This window comes from Odocoileus virginianus, chromosome 11, assembly GCF_023699985.2.
Source record: "Odocoileus virginianus isolate 20LAN1187 ecotype Illinois chromosome 11, Ovbor_1.2, whole genome shotgun sequence".
Lineage (NCBI taxonomy): Eukaryota > Metazoa > Chordata > Mammalia > Artiodactyla > Cervidae > Odocoileus > Odocoileus virginianus.
This window is the reverse complement of record NC_069684.1, coordinates 71743620-71764441: the sequence shown is the minus strand read 5'-3', so window position 1 is coordinate 71764441 and position 20822 is coordinate 71743620. Positions and strand designations below refer to the sequence as shown.

Genomic DNA, 20822 nt, shown 5'->3' with positions numbered 1-20822 from the left:
GTGGCAAAGGAGGTGTTGCTGGGAGAGGGTTGCAGGGCTCACTGGGCTCTGGGTGCTTATATAAAGGCCCAGCACCTGGATTCTCCTTGCCATGTGGGCCCATCAGGAAGGTAGCACCTGCCCTTCATCCTAGACAGTGGAGGTGTTGACTTTTGACTTCAGTTTTCCGAGATCAGTGCAGGTCCTGCCCTGTCTCTTCCCCACAGAGCTTATGGATCATGGAGGATGAACCCCCAACAGCGGTGAATAGGCTGCCCCGAACTTGGCTATGATGGTCCTAAAGCTTTCCCAGATCCCTCCCCTAAAGAGGGCTTCCCTTGTGGCTCAGCTGGTATAGAATCCACCTGCAATGTGGGAGACCTGGGTTGGGAAGATCCGCTGGAGAAAGGAAAGGCTACCCACTCCAGTATTCTGTCCTGGGGAATTCCATGGGGTCTCAAAGAGTCGGACATGACTGAGTGACTTTCCTTTTCACTTTCCCCTAGGAACGTGTCAGTTGTGCATGGGAAAGAGCACATGTGGATGGAGCCTGCTGACTCAGGGCAATGGGCTGTCCTTTTGAAACGGGGCTGAGTAGCCCCACAGTAGAGGGGAGAGGAGCCAATGGACCAGCCTCCAGCCCCTCCCGCAACCCTCTCACAGGGCCATAACCTATACCACTATCTAGAAAAAAATAAACTGGGGCCTAGAGGAAGCAAGACATTGCAGCCACCCCAGGTTGGAGCTGCGCGGTTCTCCAAGTGTAGTCCCCAGGCCAGCAGTATCAGTATCACCTACTGCTGCTGCTAAGTTGCTTCAGTCGTGTCTGACTCTGGGCGACCCCATAGATGGCAGCCCACCAGGCTCCCCCGTCCCTGGGCTTCTCCAGGCAAGAACACTGGAGTGGGTTGCCATTTCCTTCTCCAATGCATGAAAGTGAAAAGTGAAAGTGAAGTCGCTCAGTCATGTCTGACTCTTAGCGACCCCATGGACTGCAGCCTATCAGGCTCCTCCGTCCATGGGATTTTCCAGGCAAGAGCAGTATCACCTGAAAGCTTGTTAAACATGCACACTCTCAGATCCCGCCCAGACCTGGATCAGAAACTCTGAGGTGGGACCAGCCTCCGTGCTGACGCGGCCCTCATGTGACTCTCTCTGTTGTGTGAGAACCCTTCTGTCCAAGAGGAAGAAGCCTTCTCAACTGGCTTTATGCTGAAGGTCTTCAGAGAACCCTACTGTCTGTGTTTATCGGGAGAGGGGCATCACCCTCTGACTTGGCTGAGGGTTCTCTTTCTTGGGCCTGGGGGGTCAGAACCTGCGGCTACTGGTCTGGCTTCACTTGCGTCTACATTCACAACCTTGAGGGTGACTTCGAGCCCACTTCCTTCATGTCTGCTAACTGTGTCTGTAACATTGGAGTCCTCAGGTTCACGTGTGGCTTCTTTTCCGTCTCAAGAGACTCGTCTCAGAAACAAGAGCTGTTGTCTGGTGGCCTCTTGCCCTGGAACCCCCACTGGCTGGCCACGGCAGCCCCCTCCCCTTGGCTCTTCTGCTTTTCCAACAGATGTTTCTCTTCACATTTGGTCCTAAGAAGTCGATCCATTAAAAAAAAATACTGCAAAAGCAAACCCAGCTCATTGCAAATTATACTGAAATGGATTGGAAAGATAGATGCTGCGGTCTCCCACAGCCTTCCCCGCTCAGACCCTCCGTCACCCCCCAACACTCCCCCTGCCCCCGTGAGCCAAAGTCCTTGCTGTCTTGACGATTTGAAATTCTCTGCATGACTCTGCCTCTTGGGTTTGTTTAATTAGAAATAGGCTGGGAAGTGCTTCCTATGTACTGGCATGTTAATTGCTTATCACAGAAAGAGAAGGGGCGAGAGTGTGTGGTGATGGAAATTTCCACTGTCTCCATCTCCAGATTCTCCTCCAGTTTTCTCTCCCTCTCTCTCCGTGTCTCCTCTTCTTTCCTGTCCTGTCAGCCTCTCCTGCACACTATCCCCCGTCCCCAGATCTCCTGCTCCATTACAGGGCTCTCTGGGGAGCGGTCCAGAGGCACCTGCAGGTCAGGCTCCAAACCTGCGGGGCAAACCGGGCTTCTAGCTCCAAGCCCCCCCAACTCCCTCATCCCCCCAGCCCCTGTCACCCTCAGGCTCCGAAGGGATTCCGAACTGAGAGCTCTGTAGTTACACTCAGTATTCGAATGATCGCTTCTCTTTTGTTCCATTCCCCTCCCCTTATTATTGTGATTCTTATTTATTTTTATTTTTTACAAAACAGGAGCAAAACTGAATTGAGGGGAAGCGACACGTTTCTCCACGAAGGTACAAAATTGCCTACAGAAAGTCACCGTCAGTGTGAGCCGGCTGCTGGGCAGAGCCGTTTCTGGGCGTCCCTCTTCCATGCGTCCTTCCAATCCAGCGAGGGCCGGGGGGCGGCCCACGTGGGGAGCAGCTCCCCCCCAGGTGGGGAGGAGAGGCCTTCAGCCCTTGCCCAGGGGCGGAAAGAGCAAGCAACTGAGACTGTACAGAGACAGCGAAGAGGAGGGAGTGCCTCCTGTGGGCCGGGGGCCTGGGGACGCAGGCAGGGGACATCCAGGCAGAGGCCCAGGACTCTCCGGGCAGAAAGACAACTGGGGAGGTAGGCGGCTCGGGCCGGAGTCCTTCCTGCTCCTTGGAGCCGCTCTTCAGAATGGCAGCCAAGGCACCCCCCGAAGGTGAGGCGGTTCCTGGAGGCTGCAGAGACACCCCCTAGGGCTCGAAGCTGGCTGTCTCAGTCCAGCTGCCAGGCCTCAAGCACGTGGGTCCAGGTCAATTTCCTGGCAGGGCGTCTGGCCCAGATCGCCTCCTTCTTGGTAAAAAGTAGTCCAAGTTATTTCTCTACTGCTGAGAACAGGCTGAGCTTCAGGAACTCTGTGACGACGGCGGGGACAGAGTCCCCCCTTCGGAGGACCTGGGCCACTTCCTCCCTGGATCCCAGTGCAGGACAAGGGGTGCCGACACCACCCGGGCGGAAGGGGTGCTCCAGCCCCAGAAAGCCCAGGCTGGGAGCAGAGGCCGCCCACCCACGCCCTGCCTGGGCTGCCCGGTGCCAAGGTGGGCTGCCAGCCCAGCGGCCAGCAGGAGGACGGCGAGAGCCAGGATGGCTATGAGCCCGGGCCGGTCCCCTAGGCCTCTGTGGCAAGAAGCGGCCTCTGTAGTCCTGGCCCACACACAGGCCAACTGGGTGTGGGCATCCGCGAAGGCCACCTGCAGGCAGGCCCAGTACTCCGTGGCCTGAAGGAGGCGTGTGATGTTGTAGCTGTGGGTTCCCCGTGGCAGGCGGGCCAGCGCGGTGGCCCCATGGCCCTGGAGGGTGGAGGCGCTGGCCCAGGTGAGGTTGGTGGAGACTGTGTTGGGTGGGGAGACCCAAGACAGCAGGATGTGGTAGGGGTGGGTCTCCTGAACCCGGAGCTCCAGCCCCCAGCCCTTGTCTCTGCCGTGTTGTGGGGGGGCCCGGCCGACAACCACACTAACCGTCTTCGTGTCGGCCCCGACCAGGTTCTGGGCCACACAGGTGTACAGCCCTGCTTCTTGCGCTGTCACCCTCCGCAGCTCCAGCGTCCCCTCGGGGTACACGCGGTACTTGCGGCCCGCCCAGGCGGCCGTCAGCCTGACCCCAGCGGGCGTCACCCAGTAGATCTCGGGCTCGGGCTCCGCCAGTGCCCGGCAGTGCAGCACCAGGCTGGCTCCGCTGGCCACCTGGAGGCGGCGGGGGAAACTGCGGGGGGAGATGAGGGGCAGGCAGTGGTCCGTCATCTCCCGGAAGGCCACCTCCCGCACTGGGAGGCGCTGAAGGTCCGGGGGCTCGGCACACAGCGTGGACTGGGGCTCGATGAAGCGGACGCGGGTGCTGGTGGCGTTAGCCCAGCGGATGACACAGTCGCAGCGGATGGGGTTGCCATGGAGACCCACCTCCTGCAGGTTGGGCAGGGACTCCACGGTCTGCTGGTGCAAGGCACTGAGAGCATTGTTATTGAGCATGAGGGTCTCCATCTGGGGCAGGTGATGGAAGGCTCGGGGGTGGATGAACGAGAGCCGAGGGTTGTTGGTGATGTCCAGCTTGGTCAGCTCGGGGAGATTGACCAGGGCAAATTTGTCAATGGAGACCAGCTCCTCCATGTTGTTCAGCCCCAGCTCCTTGAGGTGCAACATGTTGGCAAAGTCCCCGGGCCCCACTCGCTGGAGTGGGTTCTTGTTCAGGTCTAGGAACTTGAGCCCCGGCACCTGCTCCAGCGCCCGCCGGGGCACACGGGCCAGCCGGTTGTCGTAGAAGGAGAGGCTCTCGAGGCTCTGCAGCCCCTCCAGGGCGTAGTCAGAGATCTCCCGCAGGCTCATGCCTGCGAGCACCAGGCTGCGCAGGTTGGCCAGGGGCCGGAAGTTCATGTCCAAGATGGCGTCCACCTTGTTGCCGCCAATCATGAGGATCTCCAGGCTGGGCAGCATCTCGAACCAGCGGTTGTCAACGGCCCGAAGCAGGTTGGAGTTGAGGTGGAGCCGCAAGAGGTTGCTGAGCCCCGCGAAGGCCCTGGGGGCAATGCGGTAGAGCTGGTTGTGGTTGAGATAGAGTTCCTGCAGACTGGCCAGCCCCGCGAAGCTGTGGTCCTCTAGCCGGGTCAGCCGGTTCTCCTCCAGGTGCAGGCTCAGCAGCTGGGGCAGGGCACGGAGATCACAGTCTCGGGGGTCTGAGAAGCTGTTCTGGGACAGGTCCAGCTCTGTGAGATTGGCCAGGTAGCCCAGTTCACTCTGGTCCACACGGACGATGCTGTTGCTCTGCAGAAGCAGGGTCTGCGTGCCTGCGGGCAGCGCTGGGGGCACAGCCGTCAGGAATAGGTCATTGCAGTCCACGGTGGTGGCCTCGCGGTAGGACGATCGAGGAGTATACCAGGGCCGGATCTGGCAGGCACACCCAGGGGGGCAGGGCACGTGCCAAGGTACCACGGGCACAGTGGCAGTGGCACCAGCCACCCACGCTAGCAAAAGGGGGGCCACGAGGAGCCTCATGGTGGAGCTGCAAGGCAGGGGACCATCCACAAGGAGAGTCTGGAGTCCTGGTGCTCTTGGCGGTTTGCAGGCTGAGGGTCAGCAGCTCAGCCCGGACCCAGGGAACCACCCCCCCAGGGCAGTCATTCTATGCGGGGATGGGAGGACACCATGTCCTGCCCTCCTGGGAACAGCGCTCCATCCTGGTCTACAGGCGCCGGGTCTGCTCACTCATCACCATGCCGCATCAGGGTAACCTGGAAGAAGAGGACGCAGAGTTAAGGAGGGTTCAAAGGATCAAATCTACCCGCTCCTCCCGTGGCTCCCTCGTTAGACTCAAGAAGCCAAAGCACAAGATGAGCCAGGGCTCCTGAGTTCCATCCTACAGCCCTTCGGCTTTTTTGTCCTTTTCTCCCATCTGCTGGGGGAGTGACGAAGTCTTCTGGGGAGTCTTCTGAGCCTTGGAAGCTTCCCGGATAACTCGGCGAAGGTGTGTGTGTGTGTGTGGAGGAGAGGGGGTGGCTGGAATTGCCGTAATCTTCAGAGTCCTGTGAGCCCAGAGAGACATGAAGTAGATTCTCCAGCCTGCCTCACTTCTCTCCTCACTTCCTCCTCGGCTCACTGAGTAAATGGGAAATAAAGTGATAGTTTTCAGATATCTGTCTGAACAGTGTGGGTAGAGGGTGGCAGAACCAAAGGTGGCTTTGCAATTCCAGGGTAAGCTCCTAAAACTTTGAAAGCTGAAAGGCAGTGGGCCCCAACCCTATACCCAGACTGGCTGGGGCGGTAGGGTGGTCGTCTAGGGTCTGCTTAGGCTGTCCTGGGATGGAGGTTGGCTTTGTTTTTTGCCAACTTCCCTACCTGGAGGTAGGGGCTTTCCCTTCTCCAGCAGCCTGGCCAAGCTGCTAGGAGGAGGAGGTGGGTTTAAGCCTGGGCCTGAGCCCTTCAGGCACGCAGGTAAGATCTTACATGATCTGGCCTCTGCCCATTCTCCTAGATTTGGCCACCATACTGACTCACTGCAGCCAATATTCTGGGCCAAAGTTACCCTTGACATTCACCCCTGTCTCCTCCTCACTGTCTCCCAGACAACTTCCACTTGTTCTTCAAAACTCAACTTAAGGCCAGTCAGCTCCTACAGAAAGCTGCTTCTCACCCTCCTCACCCCTGGAAGGCTAAGGGCCTGGCTCCTGCTCTCACAGTGCTCTCTGCTTTCTTCCGTCACAGCCCTGATCACACCATGTGTAAATGTCTCTCTAGCTGGGCACCTTCTCACTCATCATCATGCTTACAGCCCAGGGCAGGGGCCCAGGGAGGGTTTATCATATAAATCAATCTCTGTGGTCCCAGGGCTCCTTTCCCCAGGAGGCTGGGTCCTTACCCCTACCCCCATCTAGAATCCCAGCCACTGCTGTTCCTCCTTCCCAGGCATGGACAATCTGGTCTAGATTCTCTGGAACCCAGGGCCCAGCTGCATCACCCTTGATGCAAGTCCAGCCTTGGCCTAGAACCAAGATGGGGAACTAGAGGGCACCTCCAAGCCTCATCTGACTTCTGAGTGGAGGTCTGACTTGGTAGTTTTCCAGCTGTAGGCGTCAGGGGAGCACATGATTACTAAACACCTGCAATTTGCCAGGACCCAAGACTGTGCATGTCTTATTTCACTTAACCATCATAAAGAGTCGATAAGACATGCATTAATACTTCCAGCTTCCAGATGAAGAAACTGAGGTTCAGTTTGGAGAGTTTGGCTCCAGCCACACAGTTGGCAAGTGGCAAGAGCCAGGAACTCAGAGGGTGTGCCCTTTATACTGTCCTCTGCCCCACATCTGCCTGACCCAATCCTGGGCACCCTGAGCTGTCCTGGCCGCTGCAGCAGCAGGCTGGGTGACTATTTCTGTCCCCCGAGGAGATGACTACTTGCCAGGGAGCGATGGGAGGCTGGGACCTGTGTCTCCTATCACCTTGCAGGCAGGTGCCTCTCAGTTGGCCAGAAGGGCTCTTTGCCTGCCTTCTCCCACTTCCAGGATGCTGGGGCTGGGAGGGGAGCAGTTGGAGGCCTCCTCTGAGCAGGGGAGCGGCATGCCTGTTTACATTTGTCTACTTCCCACCTTCCTCTGCAGCTATTTCTGAAGGTGGGAAAAACAACATGACTTAAAATGCACAGAGGTTTTGCGTGGGGGGTGTGTGTACACTGACACATAAAACTCAGGGCAAACAAACACACGTGTACAAAAGCATGCACACCTACATCCACGTGCAGAGGGGAGCCAGGGAACTCAGCCATGCAGGCCGGTGAGTGGAGGTCAGGAGGAGGGGTGAGGACTCTGCAATGTGCTATGTGGGTGCAGAGGAAGCAGGGCTGTCCCTGTCATGGGGCTAGGACTGCAGTCCTGCCTCACGGGCACACAAGAGGCCTCTGCTTCTTGCCCAGGCCTGACTTGAGAGAACACTACCTACCATCAAACAGATCTTACTATTACTTATCACTTCCTACCAGAGCACTTTGGGAAAAGCTGTTTACTTTTCTGAGCATCTGCTCCTTTGGGTAGAATGAGCTCGTAGTTAGGATTGAAGGAGCTGGGTGCGGTGCACAGAGAGAGGGCTTAGTCTTAGTTCTCTGCATCCCCCAGGATGGGGAGGCACCCCAGCTCCAGGACTTCTTAGAGGGGATAGAAGTTGGATCCTAGGACTTAACCAGCCCCTATGAAGCTTGCCCACTGTAGGCCCAGTGTCATCCCCAGGTGGGTTGGGGCCCTGGGGGCAGAGCCAAATGCCACACCTTTAAGAGTTCTACTCTGGCAGGACCAAAAATGCAAAATGATGAGGAGAGCCCAAGACAGCTCGTGAGGGAAGAGAGGGCCGCAGTGGGTGGGGAGGGCCCCGAGCCTTGTCCAAGCCCCAGGCTCCTCCAGCGCCTCTGTCCTGGCACCTCTGTTCTTGGGTGCACAACTGTGTGAAGGGCATCGAGAAGCCACTTAAAACTCATTTAAAATGTTCAGAGATGTGCCTTTCCCTCCACCCCATGCACACCCACCTCCTTGCCCCTGTGGCTGGGCTGGGGGGTGAGCCGGCATCTAGAGAGGGGCAGTGACTGGATGCCTCACGTTCACATGCACCTCTGGCCCCGATGCTTGGCAAAGGCCTAGACAAGTCCTCCCCATCACTGCTGAGCTTGCAGCCCCTTCCAGGATAGAACTTAGAGCTGCCCACTCACCTGCCATCACTGCTTAAGGCTGTCTTGCACATGGCCCACTCATGCATTTGATTAGCAGTTTCTGCTGGGAGCTGCAGAGAAAGCTAATTGTCTTTTATCTATAATCTCCCTGGGTGAGCAAGAGTTCAGATTATCACATGTATGCTTTCCCCAACTGGATTGCAAGCTCTTGGCAGCAGGGGCCGTGTCATGCATGTTTTTGTGTCCCCATGGTGCCAAGTGTAGGACTGAGTGTGCAAGGGTACTGGTGAGTGGATACAAAGAGTGAAGTGTGTAATTCTCCTATCGATCCTGTGTGCAGGCAGAGAAGGAAGAGATTATTTAGTCTCACTTTGCAGCAGAAGCAACTGAGGCACCAAGAGATTAAGTGACATGTCGGAGGTTACATAGCTTCTGACGTGGTGGGGTCAGAATTCAAACCCAGATCTCTGACTCCATAACCTGCCTCCCCAGCCCAGCCAAGGTTCACTGCCTGGCAGACCGATGCCGGCCGGACAGGAGCAGGATGCAGGGCTGGTGGCCCAGCAAGCGTGCCCCAGAGGCCAGCCCCCTCAGGGACGACCTCCCCCTCTGCCCCTCCTCCCCGACGGCAACCTGAGGGGGCCCTCGGGCACCATGCCTTGATTCCTGGCTACAGGGACTCCCGTGGGGACACACAGAGAAGACTCTGCTCCTCTGTGAGGTGGCACAGACCTCAGTCTGCCTCTGGACCGGGGGCTGGGGGCTGCCGTGTGCAGACCGCTGCAGCCTTGGCCTTCAGTAAGGGGGATGCAGGGTGATCTAGCCCAAGAAAAGAGAGGAGCAAAGCTTCTCCTGGAAAAGCTGGCTCTGTGAGCCCTGATGGACCCCCCTCTTCTGGGCAGCTGCTCTGGACCTAGCAGAAAGTATGGAATGGACTCCACACACTTCCCACTGAACCCTGATCCTAGGCAAAGCACCAAATGAAGAATTCTGGAGAAGCTGGCATCAGGGACAGAGTGGCCCTTCTCCCATTTCTCTGGCCCGGCAGGGCCAGTGGCTCCTGCCAGCAGACCGCGCCACTCCTCCAGACGGCTGTGGGTGCAGAGCGGCTCTGTCCCCCTCCCCTCCTCATAGCCCAGCCCCCTGGGCTGGGAGCCCTCAGAAGGGAGGGGCAGCAGGCAGTGATCGATGGCCTGGCTTTCACTGCAGCTTCAGTGCCAGGGCCCCCTGAGCTGCGGAGACAGATGGGCAGCATAATTGAGTGTAGCGTTGATAAACTCCGGCCTCCTCACTGGCAGATAAGTGCTGGGTGGGGGGACGCGAGGGGCAGGGGCGGGGGCAGCACCTGGCCCCTTAGAGCTCCTCCTGGGAGGGGAGCACAGTCCTCACTCCCGCCTCCCATTTAATCACAGACAACCAGGACCTCAGGGCTGCAGGAGACCTCAGTGTTTATCTGGTCTTCCAGAGTCTGAATTCCATAAATAACTTATGCAAAGGAGGAGTGGTGAAGCAGAAGGAAGCCGATCTCTGCGATCAGAGCTTTGAGTTTGGCTCTGCCGCTCACTGTGCGACCCTGGGCAAAGTCAGTGACCCGGGCAGGGACGTGAGGATGAGACCTTCTCACAGAGCTGCTGTGAGGAGCCCGGATCAACGTCTAGGACGTGCCTGTGTGTGGTCCTCATGGCCCCCTTTCCCGTTGCCTCTCCTCCCATCTTAGCTCCTACTTCTCAATTCTCACCTTTTGTAGTAAACTTTTCCTTTCTCTTATTCGGGTATAATAAGAGAGTACATAAATGGCACAAATCCCAAGTGTGCAGCCTGGTGAATTTCTACATTAGTAGATACCAATATAACCAGCCCCTGAACAAGAAACAAATACTTCCAGCCCTCCTGAGGTTCCCATGTGACGCTTCCCAGTCACTGTCCAGGTCCCACCTGGAGTAGCCATCGTCCCACCTGGCTTTGTCACCATCAGTCAGTTTCATCTTTTAAGCACCGAATTTCCCATCCTTTCCCATCACAAGTCGAAACCATGGCTCTGGAAATAGTTGACTCTGGCTCTACGGAATTCCAGAGCCTCAGACTTGAAATTCACTTAATTCATCCTTCTGCTTCACAGTGACTATAGCTTCTCATGGTCTCATTCTTAATCAGTGATCTCCAAGAAGGGAGACTGATTCCTCTATTTCTCTCTTTTTTTAAAAAATTTTTATTATTTATTTAATTTGGCCATGCTGCGTGGCATGTGGGATCTTATTTCCACAACCAGGGATTGAAGCTGTGTCCCCTGCAGTGGAAGCACAGTCTTAACCACTGGACCACCAGGGAAGCCCTATTTCTCTTTCTTGATCTACAGTTCTACATCTTAGGGTCCCCTCTCTGGTTGGAACCCTATGACCTGAACCCGTGAGTACCATGTTGCCTAGAGGCAAAGGCAGGATGACCTCCTGGCCTCACACACCCCTGGCAGCCTTTCCCCAAAGCCCTGCTGAGTCTTGGCCTCCTCCTGGGGCAGCACTGCTGGCCCCTTTCTGCTACCAGAGCTGTAGATATTCTGATGACAGTCTGTGGCTCCAGGCAAGAGGACAAGCAGGGGCGTGTCCAGAAAGGAGAGACCCAGATCAGACTCCTCTAACTGCCCCGCACCCCTCCACCTGCCCATTCAGAGGCTCCTCGCACTCAACGTGCCCCAAGCCCAACATCTTCCACCAAACCTGCTCAGGCGGCACCAGCACCCATCCGTCTCCAAGACTGGAACTCTCCGCCACCTTGACCCACCCCTCTCCCGCCTCACACACACCCGCCACAGTGCATATGCTTACGATCTCTTCTCACCGGTCGTCTTGACTCTCACAATAGCCTCTTTCGGTGTCTCCTCAGCCCTGAAAGATCCTCTTGTTCCCAAACACCTCACACTTCCCCCAAACTAGACCTGCTATTTCCTTCCCTTCCAGGCCTCCCACTCAATCAGCAAAACCTCTCCCCAATTTCAACTGTCAAACTGCTCTCCAGTCATAAAAACCCATCCCAAATGCCACCTTCTTGTGACATGTGCCCAGAGTCCCCCCGAGAAAGGTGGTCACGCCCACTGCAGCCCCTGGAACCCGGAACAAACCTCCACCATAACAGCATCTGTCTTACTGCCATTCAGTCAGCCTGCTTTCTCAACCAGGATGTAAGCTCCTGCAGGAAAGGATGGTTTGGTACTGACTTTTGTCTTCTCAGAACCTAGGGCAGTGTAGAGGGTGGGAGGTGTTTACAACCATGAACTATGAACTTCAACCCATTAGTGGGTCATGAAAACAGTCTAAAGTGGATAACAATGTGCATTAAAAAATGAAATAGACAATACAGTGCATGGTATGTAGCTAGACTAAGCAATGTTTTGAGAAATGTTTTTCTTTCTGTTTTATACTTATGTACATATACATGTACATGTACATGTACTTATACATATGTACACACTTGCGCACAAACAGATATGATGCAAAATCATGCATTTTTGCCTTTGAGTTGCAGCTATAGAAGCTTGGAAATGATGAGTCTGCAGAGCCTCTCTGACTGAGGTGAGTCCCTTCAACTCTCATTGACGCTACAAGAAGGATGATATAAATCAGTGTCAGAGGGAAGATACGACATCCCTGAGTGATTTGTACATGCTGGATTTCTATTTGCTGGCCCTTTAGATACCTCTTCCCATCCTTCCAATATCCCCTATAAGGGCATACTTTTTAGAAGAGAAACCTCAGCTCAGTGGAGCCCAGGGATCAGACCCAGGTCCCACAGCTCAGATGTGGATGGGCCTGAGTGGGAACTTGGCTGTGCCTCGCACACCAGCCCTTTCTGCTTCCATGATTCTAGTGCCAGAAGCTGACTTCCAAGAGTAGAAGATGCTGGCAAGACTTGAGGAGAGCAGGGATAAAAACTGGGGGCATCTCTTGGGGGAAAGGATGAGGTTCTCCTGTCCACTTTTGCCCTCTCTTCCACTTTGCAGTGAGAGGAGTCACTGTCCCAGTAAAAATCTTTTCCCGACTTGGGAGGGAAGGGATTTATTTCCAGAAAGAAATATCTGCATCTCCAGGTCTCTGGACTGGCCTTGGACTCTTGGGGACCTTAGGTTAGGTCAGCTGTTCAAAAGGGCTTTGGAGTCAGTCTGCACCTGAATCCCGGTGACCTTGAGCATCCTTACTCAGGCTGCTCCTCTGTAACTGGGGAGAGACCTCCCTCATGGGGGAAATCTGAAAGAGGTGATGCCTGCCAAGCGCCTGGCATTCAGGGGAGCCCTCTTCCACTTCCGTCTCCCTGGGTTTGTCTGGGGCACAGTCTCCAGCTTCCAGGCCACCCACGCACCAGGCCCGCCCCAGACGGCTTGCCCCAGGTTGTGTGCCCCTAGAGCAGGCAGCCCTTCTCAGGAGGTCTTCCATCTCAGGCTGACACTCCTTCCTGATGGAGCTGCCCTCTCCATCTCTCTCTAAGCACTACCTGCGGCTTCCTATCAGGGTTCTGTTTCTAATCTTCAGTACTCTAGAAGGCTCTAGAACTCAGTCAACTTATAGATCACCAATGTCGGACACTCTCACCCAACAAACAGCTCACTCTCCTTGGCTTAGGTGAGGAGCTCCTCCATTTGCCCAGGTGCCCCTGGGAAGGGTCCAGAGGGCCCTTCCTAGAGGCGCGCTAAATGCCCCGGTGTGACTGCAGCCCGCAGACATTCTGCACTGGCCACCAGCCGAGGGGGCAGCGAAGACCAAGCGCTGACCTTCAGCCTCCCCGGCTCCCTCCCTATAATTCCCCCTGCCCTTCCTAGAATCAGCGGGGGTGCTGGGCAGCAGCCCTTAAGACACAGTGGTCCCTGGGAGCTAGGTGCAGGCGGAAGGAGGGGCAGGCTTCAGAGAGGCAGCAATGCTCTTTCCTGCCCTCCTGCGTTTGCACTTGCAGGGCCCTGGCCCAGAAGTCCCATCAGCGTTCGTGGACCCTGGGGATTCTCTGAGGTCTCAGTTCACATTTCCTCTGAAGTCTTCCATTACCCCCCCCGCCCCCAGCCAATTAACCCCTTGCTCTTTTCCTCATCGAGGAGCCCACACCCAGTACGGTGCTCAGCTCCTCTGTCAGACTGTGAGCCCCTCGAGGGTAACTGTGACCCGTGTGCCCAGGACCAAGGGGGCGAGAAACACAGGTGTGCGCAGTGGGGTGCGGTGGGAGGGGTGCCTGGGGGGAGGGCGCAGGGCCTGGGCGGCTCAGGAGAAAGACGCAGAGCAAGTGGGGAGCAGACCAGTTAAACAAGGAGAAGGGCCAAAGCTCTTCTAACGGAAAAAGAAAATGAAATCAGAATGAAAATTGATGAGGCGGAGAGAAAAGGAGACTCGTTTCATCAGCAGGTTTGCCAGATGAAGCTCCGAGATAAATCACGCGTCGGAAGGAGCCTTGGTCCCAGTGGGGCTCACGGCCTCCCCTCTCTGTCAGCTGTCTTGGGCAAGCCTGCGAGACAAATGGCTGCAGCTGTGGCCCCGCGGGGGGTCCCCCCCACAACCAACTGCAGTGAGAACGGCCTGTCCTCGTGGCCTCCTCCGGGCCCGCCCTGCCCACCTCCCGGGGCCCTCCCCATCCCCTGCTTCCCTCCTCAGTCAGCACCCCAGCGTCCCTCCCCGACTGCAGTCAGGCCGGTGGAGAGCCTGCCAGAGGCCCTGTGTGGCCTGTGCCTGCACCCGCCTTCTCTGCAGTTGGGGCGGGAGCAGAGGTCAGAGCACGGGAACGGGGCAGAGGACACGGGGCAGGGCAGGACTGGGTCTGCGGCCTGGCCTGGACCGACCTTGGGGTGTGTCCCCCTACTGCTCCATACCTCGGGCCCCTCACCTGTGAACTGGGGGGCTGGGCTACAGAGCGGTTCTAAAGCTGGGGTCCCCGGACTGACACCATCGGCATCACGTGGAAGCTTGTTAGCCGTGCAGCTTCTCAAGCCCACCGCAGACCTCCAGGATCGGAGGGTGGGGCCTAGTTACCTGTGTTTGAGCAAACCCTCCAGGTGCCTCCGACGGGCTCCATGTTGGAGAATTGCTGGGCTGGATTATCTCTAAGGCTCCCCCCACAGCTGAGCCTAGAATTCTGTAAACAAGAACAGTGCCAGCTAGGAATGCTTAATTAAAACTCTGTGTATGATGAGCTTCTTATCATTATGCTGATAGGTACAAGTTGAGTATTCCAGGCCCCTCGCACCTCTGTCCTGGCCGCGAGGAAACTCTCTACCCAATGGGCATTAATAGACCTGCGACTGTATGCTGGCACTATGGGCAGCTAGGGGTACAAGGTCATAGGAAGGGCATGTGTGATCACAGATTTTAAAAAAACCCACTCTACTAAAGCAGGATAAGAGGTGTCATGGAAGTACCTACCAAGGGCAACAGGGACACTGTCTGCCTCATGAGGGACACTGGGCAAAAATTCAGAGGGCATTTCCAAAAGTCATTCAACTATGCACAAAAAATGGGTAGATCTGAAGGTATGAAATGTACTTTGATAAAGTTGGCTTTGTTTCTTTAAAAAACAAACCTCCCAGGGAAGTGCTGTCTAAATCAACAGGTCAACAGATGCACAGATGATGAAAGATATTCTTTACATACCGGGGACACCAGGAACAAAGGTCCTGGGATAAAAATGATGAAGAGAACTTCAAGAACTGAGTGGTCCCCCTTAGCTTCCAAGAGTGCAAGTGGTGAGAAGAGACTGGAACAGCAGGCTGGAGCCAGAAGGGCCACAGTACCAGACAGAGGGCAGCCCAGAGGGCATCGAAGGCAGTACCTTCTGTAGTCATCAGTAATACCCCTTATGACCGTATGCACCTCACAGTTTAAATTCTTCCTCCTCCATGATCCTGTGTGAGTCTCACAGTAGGCTGGCAGGGTCATAGATGTCATCACTCGCATTTTAATGGAAAGGATATTAAGCGACTTGCCCAAGATCATATAGCAAATAAGTAATGGAGCCACAGCGAAAAGACAGTGTGTGCTTCCAAATCCAGATTTATTACCCCAGAGGGACAGCAGTGTTAATAATGGTAGCCACTGACTGAGGACTCTATGAGCCAGGCCTTGGGCTGGGCTCTGACATGAGTGGTCACACTCAATGCTCAAAACCACAGCAAGATAAAGGGATTACTAGCCCCATTTCATAGATGTGAGAGGATAGGTCCCTCGCCCAACAACATCCAGCTGGTAAAGCTAGGAGTCAAACAAGGTCTGGAGGCTGCCAATGCCCACACTCTAAACCCTGACCCCACAGCACCTCCAGCTCCCCCTGCCTGGCTCTCTTCAGGCCTGGAAAGGAATGGGAGGTTTCCAGCTGATCAAATTCCCCCAAGCATGGGCCAGCCCAGGAGAAAGAAACTGGCCCGTGGCCTAAGCTGAATAGTCCTTCTGGGAGAGGAAGGCCCTATCCAACCTGGCAGGGGCTTCTTGCCTCCAAGCCCATCACTGCCTTCTGAGCCCCACAAACCCACTGAGGGACCACGGCCTTCCAGGGCCCCGGGCCTGGTGGAGGAAAACGCTCCCATCCCATGATCAATATCAGGCATAATTCAGTGACTGCAGCAAGTACAAAGGAGTGTAGGTTAAATCAATATTTAGAAGCTTCGAAATGAAACTAATTAAGAGCAAGTCTTAATGATTTTTACTGTCTGAGAATAAAAAAGACAAAAAGCCTGCCTCTATTTCATGATTCCACCCTAGTAGCCTGTAATCGTTTGGGAAGAGCGGAAGGTGAAAAGCGCTCCAAGCCAGCCCCTCTTTCTGCACTGCAGGAGAGGGGAGTGCCTCATCCTTGGTAGAAGCAGCCACGGAGGAGAAAGTGGGTGCGATGAAGCACAGGATGCAAACAGCATTGCAGACCACTGGACCCTTATGGATTGAACTGTATCCCCCCCAAAAGATACAACGAAGACCGACTCCTAGATCCTGTGAATGTGACCTTAATTTGGAAACGGGGTCTTTGCAGATGTAACCAAGTAAAAATGAGGTTATATTAGGTTAGGGTGGGCCCTAATCCAATACTGGTGTCCTTGTAAGAAGAGGTAAACGTGGATACAGACACGGAGACACAAGGAGAATTCAGTGAGGTGATGAAGAATGCAATTGAAGCGCTGCAGCTCTGAGCCGAGGAAGACAGCACCAGGGGCTGGGAAGGAGTCTCCCCTCCAGGCTGCAGGAAGACTGCACCCCTGCCGCCCGGTCAACATACCGATTTCAGATTTCTAGCCTCCAGAACCCAAGGCGATTAAGTTACTCTTTTTTAAGCCATCCAGTCTACTTTGTAGTACTCGATATGGCAGCCCCAGCAAACTTATGCTGGGATCCTAGATTCTGGCTGTCACTCTACCACTTACTAACTGTACAAGCCTGGCAAAATGCTTAATCTCCATGAGCCTCAGTTTTCACTTCTGAAAAATGGGGTTTAGACTAGCGCCTTCCGTCTTTTGTCCAGAGATCTGGTTTAGATCTAATGAAAACATGAGTGTGAAATATGCTATGGGCTGTGATATACCACCTAGGCTTAACTGCTAGTGGAAAAAATCTGGGAATGACTCAGGAGCCATCTGTCAAATGGGCAGGAAGGTCCTTGCCAGCTCACAGGGCTGGTTTAAAGATCCAATCAGATCACAGGTGTGAGGTGTCTTTGCCACATTAGAAATATTACATACGTGAAAGGGATTTTTATTGTTCTCAACAGGGATTTTATTTGTTGCCCACTTGGCCCTAGTTTTCTCATCTGTAAAACGAAAGCGTTGAACAACATTAAGATATTTTTCTATCAATTCCTTATACATATATATGTTGAGATATATTTGATACATATGTATATATTTACAGTAGCACACCTTAGCACCCTAACTTCATTCTCATCCCAGCAGCCCAGGCCAATGCAGACGGGGGCCAGCTAATGCTGTGGTGAGAGGGGAGTGCTGGGCTTTGCACCCTTTTGCCCCCTGTTGTCTCAGGGAGGAACCCGAGCCCTTTCCCTCTGTCCTCATTCAAGCTTACCAGGCATGAAAGGAACAGGAAACCATGAAGGCAGCAAATAAAATCTCTATCGATCTTGAGATGGCTGGCATCCCAAGTCCAGCTGGCTCAGAGCTGGTCAACTTAAATAAATGTTGCTAAAGGTCCGCCTGTACTTAACGCTAGAGCTGTGTCTTGTTAAAGCACAGTGCGACAGGGCAGCCGACTGCGCGGCCGCTGCTCGGTCAGGGCCTCGTCCTGGGCTCTCAGGTGACCTCTCGGCGTTTGGGAAGGAGCTGCATTTTGCAGCAGTGGGGTTCTCAGGTGGCGGGACCCACATTCCTGCCATGTGCTGACCAACATTCTCCCCAGATGGGCATCAGTGTGGTGAGTGAGCGTCTGTTTGCACGCCCTCCCAGGAAGGGAACAGCAGCAGCACGCGATGACCGCCACCAGGAGGCGCTCACCTGGGATGCACGCCGCGCTGGTGGCCCCCCGCCTGCAGCACCCCGTCTCCATCAGTATCAGCCCCTGTCGTCGCCCTCGTCCTCAGCGGTGATGCCAGGACCCCCTCACTCACTGTCATCCCCACACATTACTGAGAACACCTTTCACTAGCATCATCATCCCTGCATCTGCTGCCTCAATCCTGGTCGTCGTTAAGCTCCCTGATCATCCTAAGATTTGTTCAGGTTCATCTCTGTGACTTGTACACAATCTGAAACAGATATGGATTTTGCCACTGGAAATATAGATGAAGAGACCCTGTAAGGCTAACATGAGCATGAGTGGGTTCACATGTACACCCTAAAAGAAGCATGAATGTGGACGTGTGATGCATACACACAGGGTATTGGGGGAAGGGAAGTGGGGCTGGAAGTGTAAACAGGGGAGAGGCAACCAGAGCTTCGCATTCTCCTTGGGGGAAATAAAAATGATAACTCTTTGCCTCCTGTTATCTTTGCTTTTCAACTCCAGCTGCACCAGAGATTCATATAAGGATCTTTTAAAATATACTCATGTCTGCATCTCACTCTGGACCAATTAAACCAGTCTCTGGGGGTACAACGCAGGCATGGAATGAAAACTCCCCAGAATTTATTTGCATGAAAATTTTACATAAAAAACAAATCTGTAAAATAAAGTTGAACTCCACTGTTGTTGAAGCATTTAGGGAAAATGTACTAATACCTGCAATTTACTTTAAAATGCAGGAAAAATAAGACGAATTGATGGATGGGAGGAGACGTGATAAAGCAAGTCTCGCCCAAGGTTAATGGTAGAATCTAGGTAGCAAGAATATGGCTGCTCACTGTTAAATTCCATCAACTTTGCTGTGATACAATATTTAAAATTTTTCACAATAAAGTATAGGGGGAAAATACCCAACTGGTTTTACTGAGAAGCACTGCATCTAAAGGAAAATTCCACAAGCAAGTTAGCGTCTTTTTCCTCCACCCTCCATGTGTGAAAGAATATCCTACCCCTTTCTCATCAAACTCGGACTCTCGACCAGCATTTCCCGGCCCTCCCTGGGTCTCGGCACACACAGACAAGGGTGTTTGGGTAGGCACCAGGGGAGAGGGAGTGACTGCCTGTAGGAGCGGTGGCTGGGGAGATACTGACTCCCAGGCCTTGAGGGGCTGCCCGAGTGCCAGGGCGAGGCCCAGGACCACTACCACGCCAGCAGGCCAGCTCCGTTCTGCTCAGTGTCCCCAGGTCTCCCCTTTCTAAAGCCTCAGCTAGCGTTCTTGGCAGGGATTCAATCCTTTCCCAGGAACACCAGGGTATACTGTAGTGTGTGTGTGTGTGTGTAGTATGTGTGTGGGGCAGACACTGTGGGCAGGGGCCAGGCCTGTAGTGTGTGTATATTTCTGGTATGTGTCTGGTATGTGTGTATGTCTGGTACGTGTGTATGTCTGGTGTGTGTGTGTCTCTGGTATGTGTGTGTGTCTGGTGTGTGTGTGTGTCTGGTGTGTGTGTGTGTCTGGTGTGTGTGTGTCTCTGGGGTGTGTGTGGCGCGGCGGACGCTGCGGGCAGGGCCAGGCCCCCGTCTCATCTGTATGCTCCTCCAGGCCGGCTGGCCCTGCCGGGAGAGCGCCATGGCAACACCACGCTCTTTAAACACAGGAGTCTGTGCTGCCATCGCAAAGCAGCATTAGGCAATTTAATTAAGGAGCTGGCGGCAGACAAACTTTGTGAGTTAAAGGCATTTTATTAAATCCCATTGTATTATGCAGCTCAGTTCCCCCAGGAGCTGCAGAGCTGGGGGAGGACAGAGGAGAATTTGCTGGTGTTTCTTTCCTCTCCTTTGCTTTTTTCTGGCCCCCCTTCTGCCTCATGAATGCATTCACTGAGTGTAGGGGCCCCCAGCTGCGACTGCCCGTTCCCCCAGCCCGAGTGCCAGGCCCCGGCAGAGCCTGCCGGCCGCAGTCTGGGAGCTGATGACCAGCACTGACCGCGGGCATCACCACTCACAGGGCGGTGCCGCAGGGCCAGGCCTCCAAACTCAGCCTCAGCACCTACATGGCACCCAGCGCGGTGCTTCCCACGCAGGATCTCACGGAATCGCCCGAAACCCTCGGAGTAGGAACTACTGGCATTCCCACGCTATAGATGAGGAAACCGGGGCTTTAAAGGTTACAGAGCTTGCCCAGGATCTTGTAAGTAGTATGCAGCAGAGAAGCGAGCCCAGACAGTCTGCCTGCAGAGGCTCCCTGTTAGCTCCTGAGGCTGGTGGCGTGTTCCTGTTTCAGCCTTCAGAACGGGTTCCACTCCAGGCGCCCAGCTAGGAAAGTAATTCCAGGGTGAAGCTGGGGCGGGCATGGGGATTCTCCAGGACCCTGGCCTCCTGACCCACCACGCGGGAACATGTGAATGTGCCCCACGCAAGGTCACACCTGGACCGACACATGCGGGGGTTCAACCCACTTCCTGGCTGCCTCCAGGAAGCTGGCTGGGGGCATCTGAAGCCAAGCCCATCTGTTAAGAACTAAAGGTCAGGAAAGCAGGTGAAAGGCCATAGGATGCTGAGACTGGATGTGGGGAAGAACTTCCTGATGAGAGAGCGGTTGGGGTTAAAAAGGCACATCTTGCTAAGAAACTGCATCTCAGCTCATCTGCTCCAAGTGGGAGCCCACCCAGGACCCCACCTGTGGCCACCCCGCCCCCTCAACTGGCAGCTCCCTCAGCTCCTTAATTGTAAGGGTCCCTCTGGTGTGAGAAGCCCACCCTGGCAGCTCTGAGGGGGCCCTCAGTCCACTGGGGGTCCAGTCGGCCCCGGGGCCACAGGGCCACCCTCCTCAGCCTCCCAGAGCTGTGCCTCTCCCAGGAAGGGGCGAAACGCCTTTCACTCTGCAAACAGTCAGCGCTCCACCAGCGCCTGCCCTCCAGGTCTGCAGACAGCCCTCTTGGGCTCACTTTCCTTGATCCTAATCAAGGGGCAATGGCATACCCCTTGTCCAACTAAAGCAGATGCAAAGCAATTTCACTAAGGACTGTTTCTTTGCCAGGAACTTGCCCCTCATTACCTCTTTAAATCCTCAGAACAACCATTATATTCTCCCCATTGTGCAGATGAGAGAACTGAGGCTAAAAGAACTTAAACTTCTTGCCCAAGATCATACAACTAGGAAGGGTCAAGAACCAGTGGCCT

At 54.8% G+C, this 20822-nt stretch overlaps 1 protein-coding gene across 1 annotated transcript in view; it reads right to left on the bottom strand.

The window, feature by feature from the left end:
• Positions 1-2785: 2785 nt before the first annotated feature.
• LRRN2 (leucine rich repeat neuronal 2) overlaps positions 2786-20822 on the bottom strand; it is a 63911-nt gene continuing 45874 nt past the window's right edge. Inside the window, exon 2 of the mRNA XM_070474632.1 lies at positions 2786-5259. Coding sequence (XP_070330733.1) covers positions 2885-5023 — 2139 coding nt within the window. The 5' untranslated portion in view covers positions 5024-5259 and the 3' untranslated portion in view covers positions 2786-2884. The remainder of the gene's footprint in view (positions 5260-20822) is intronic.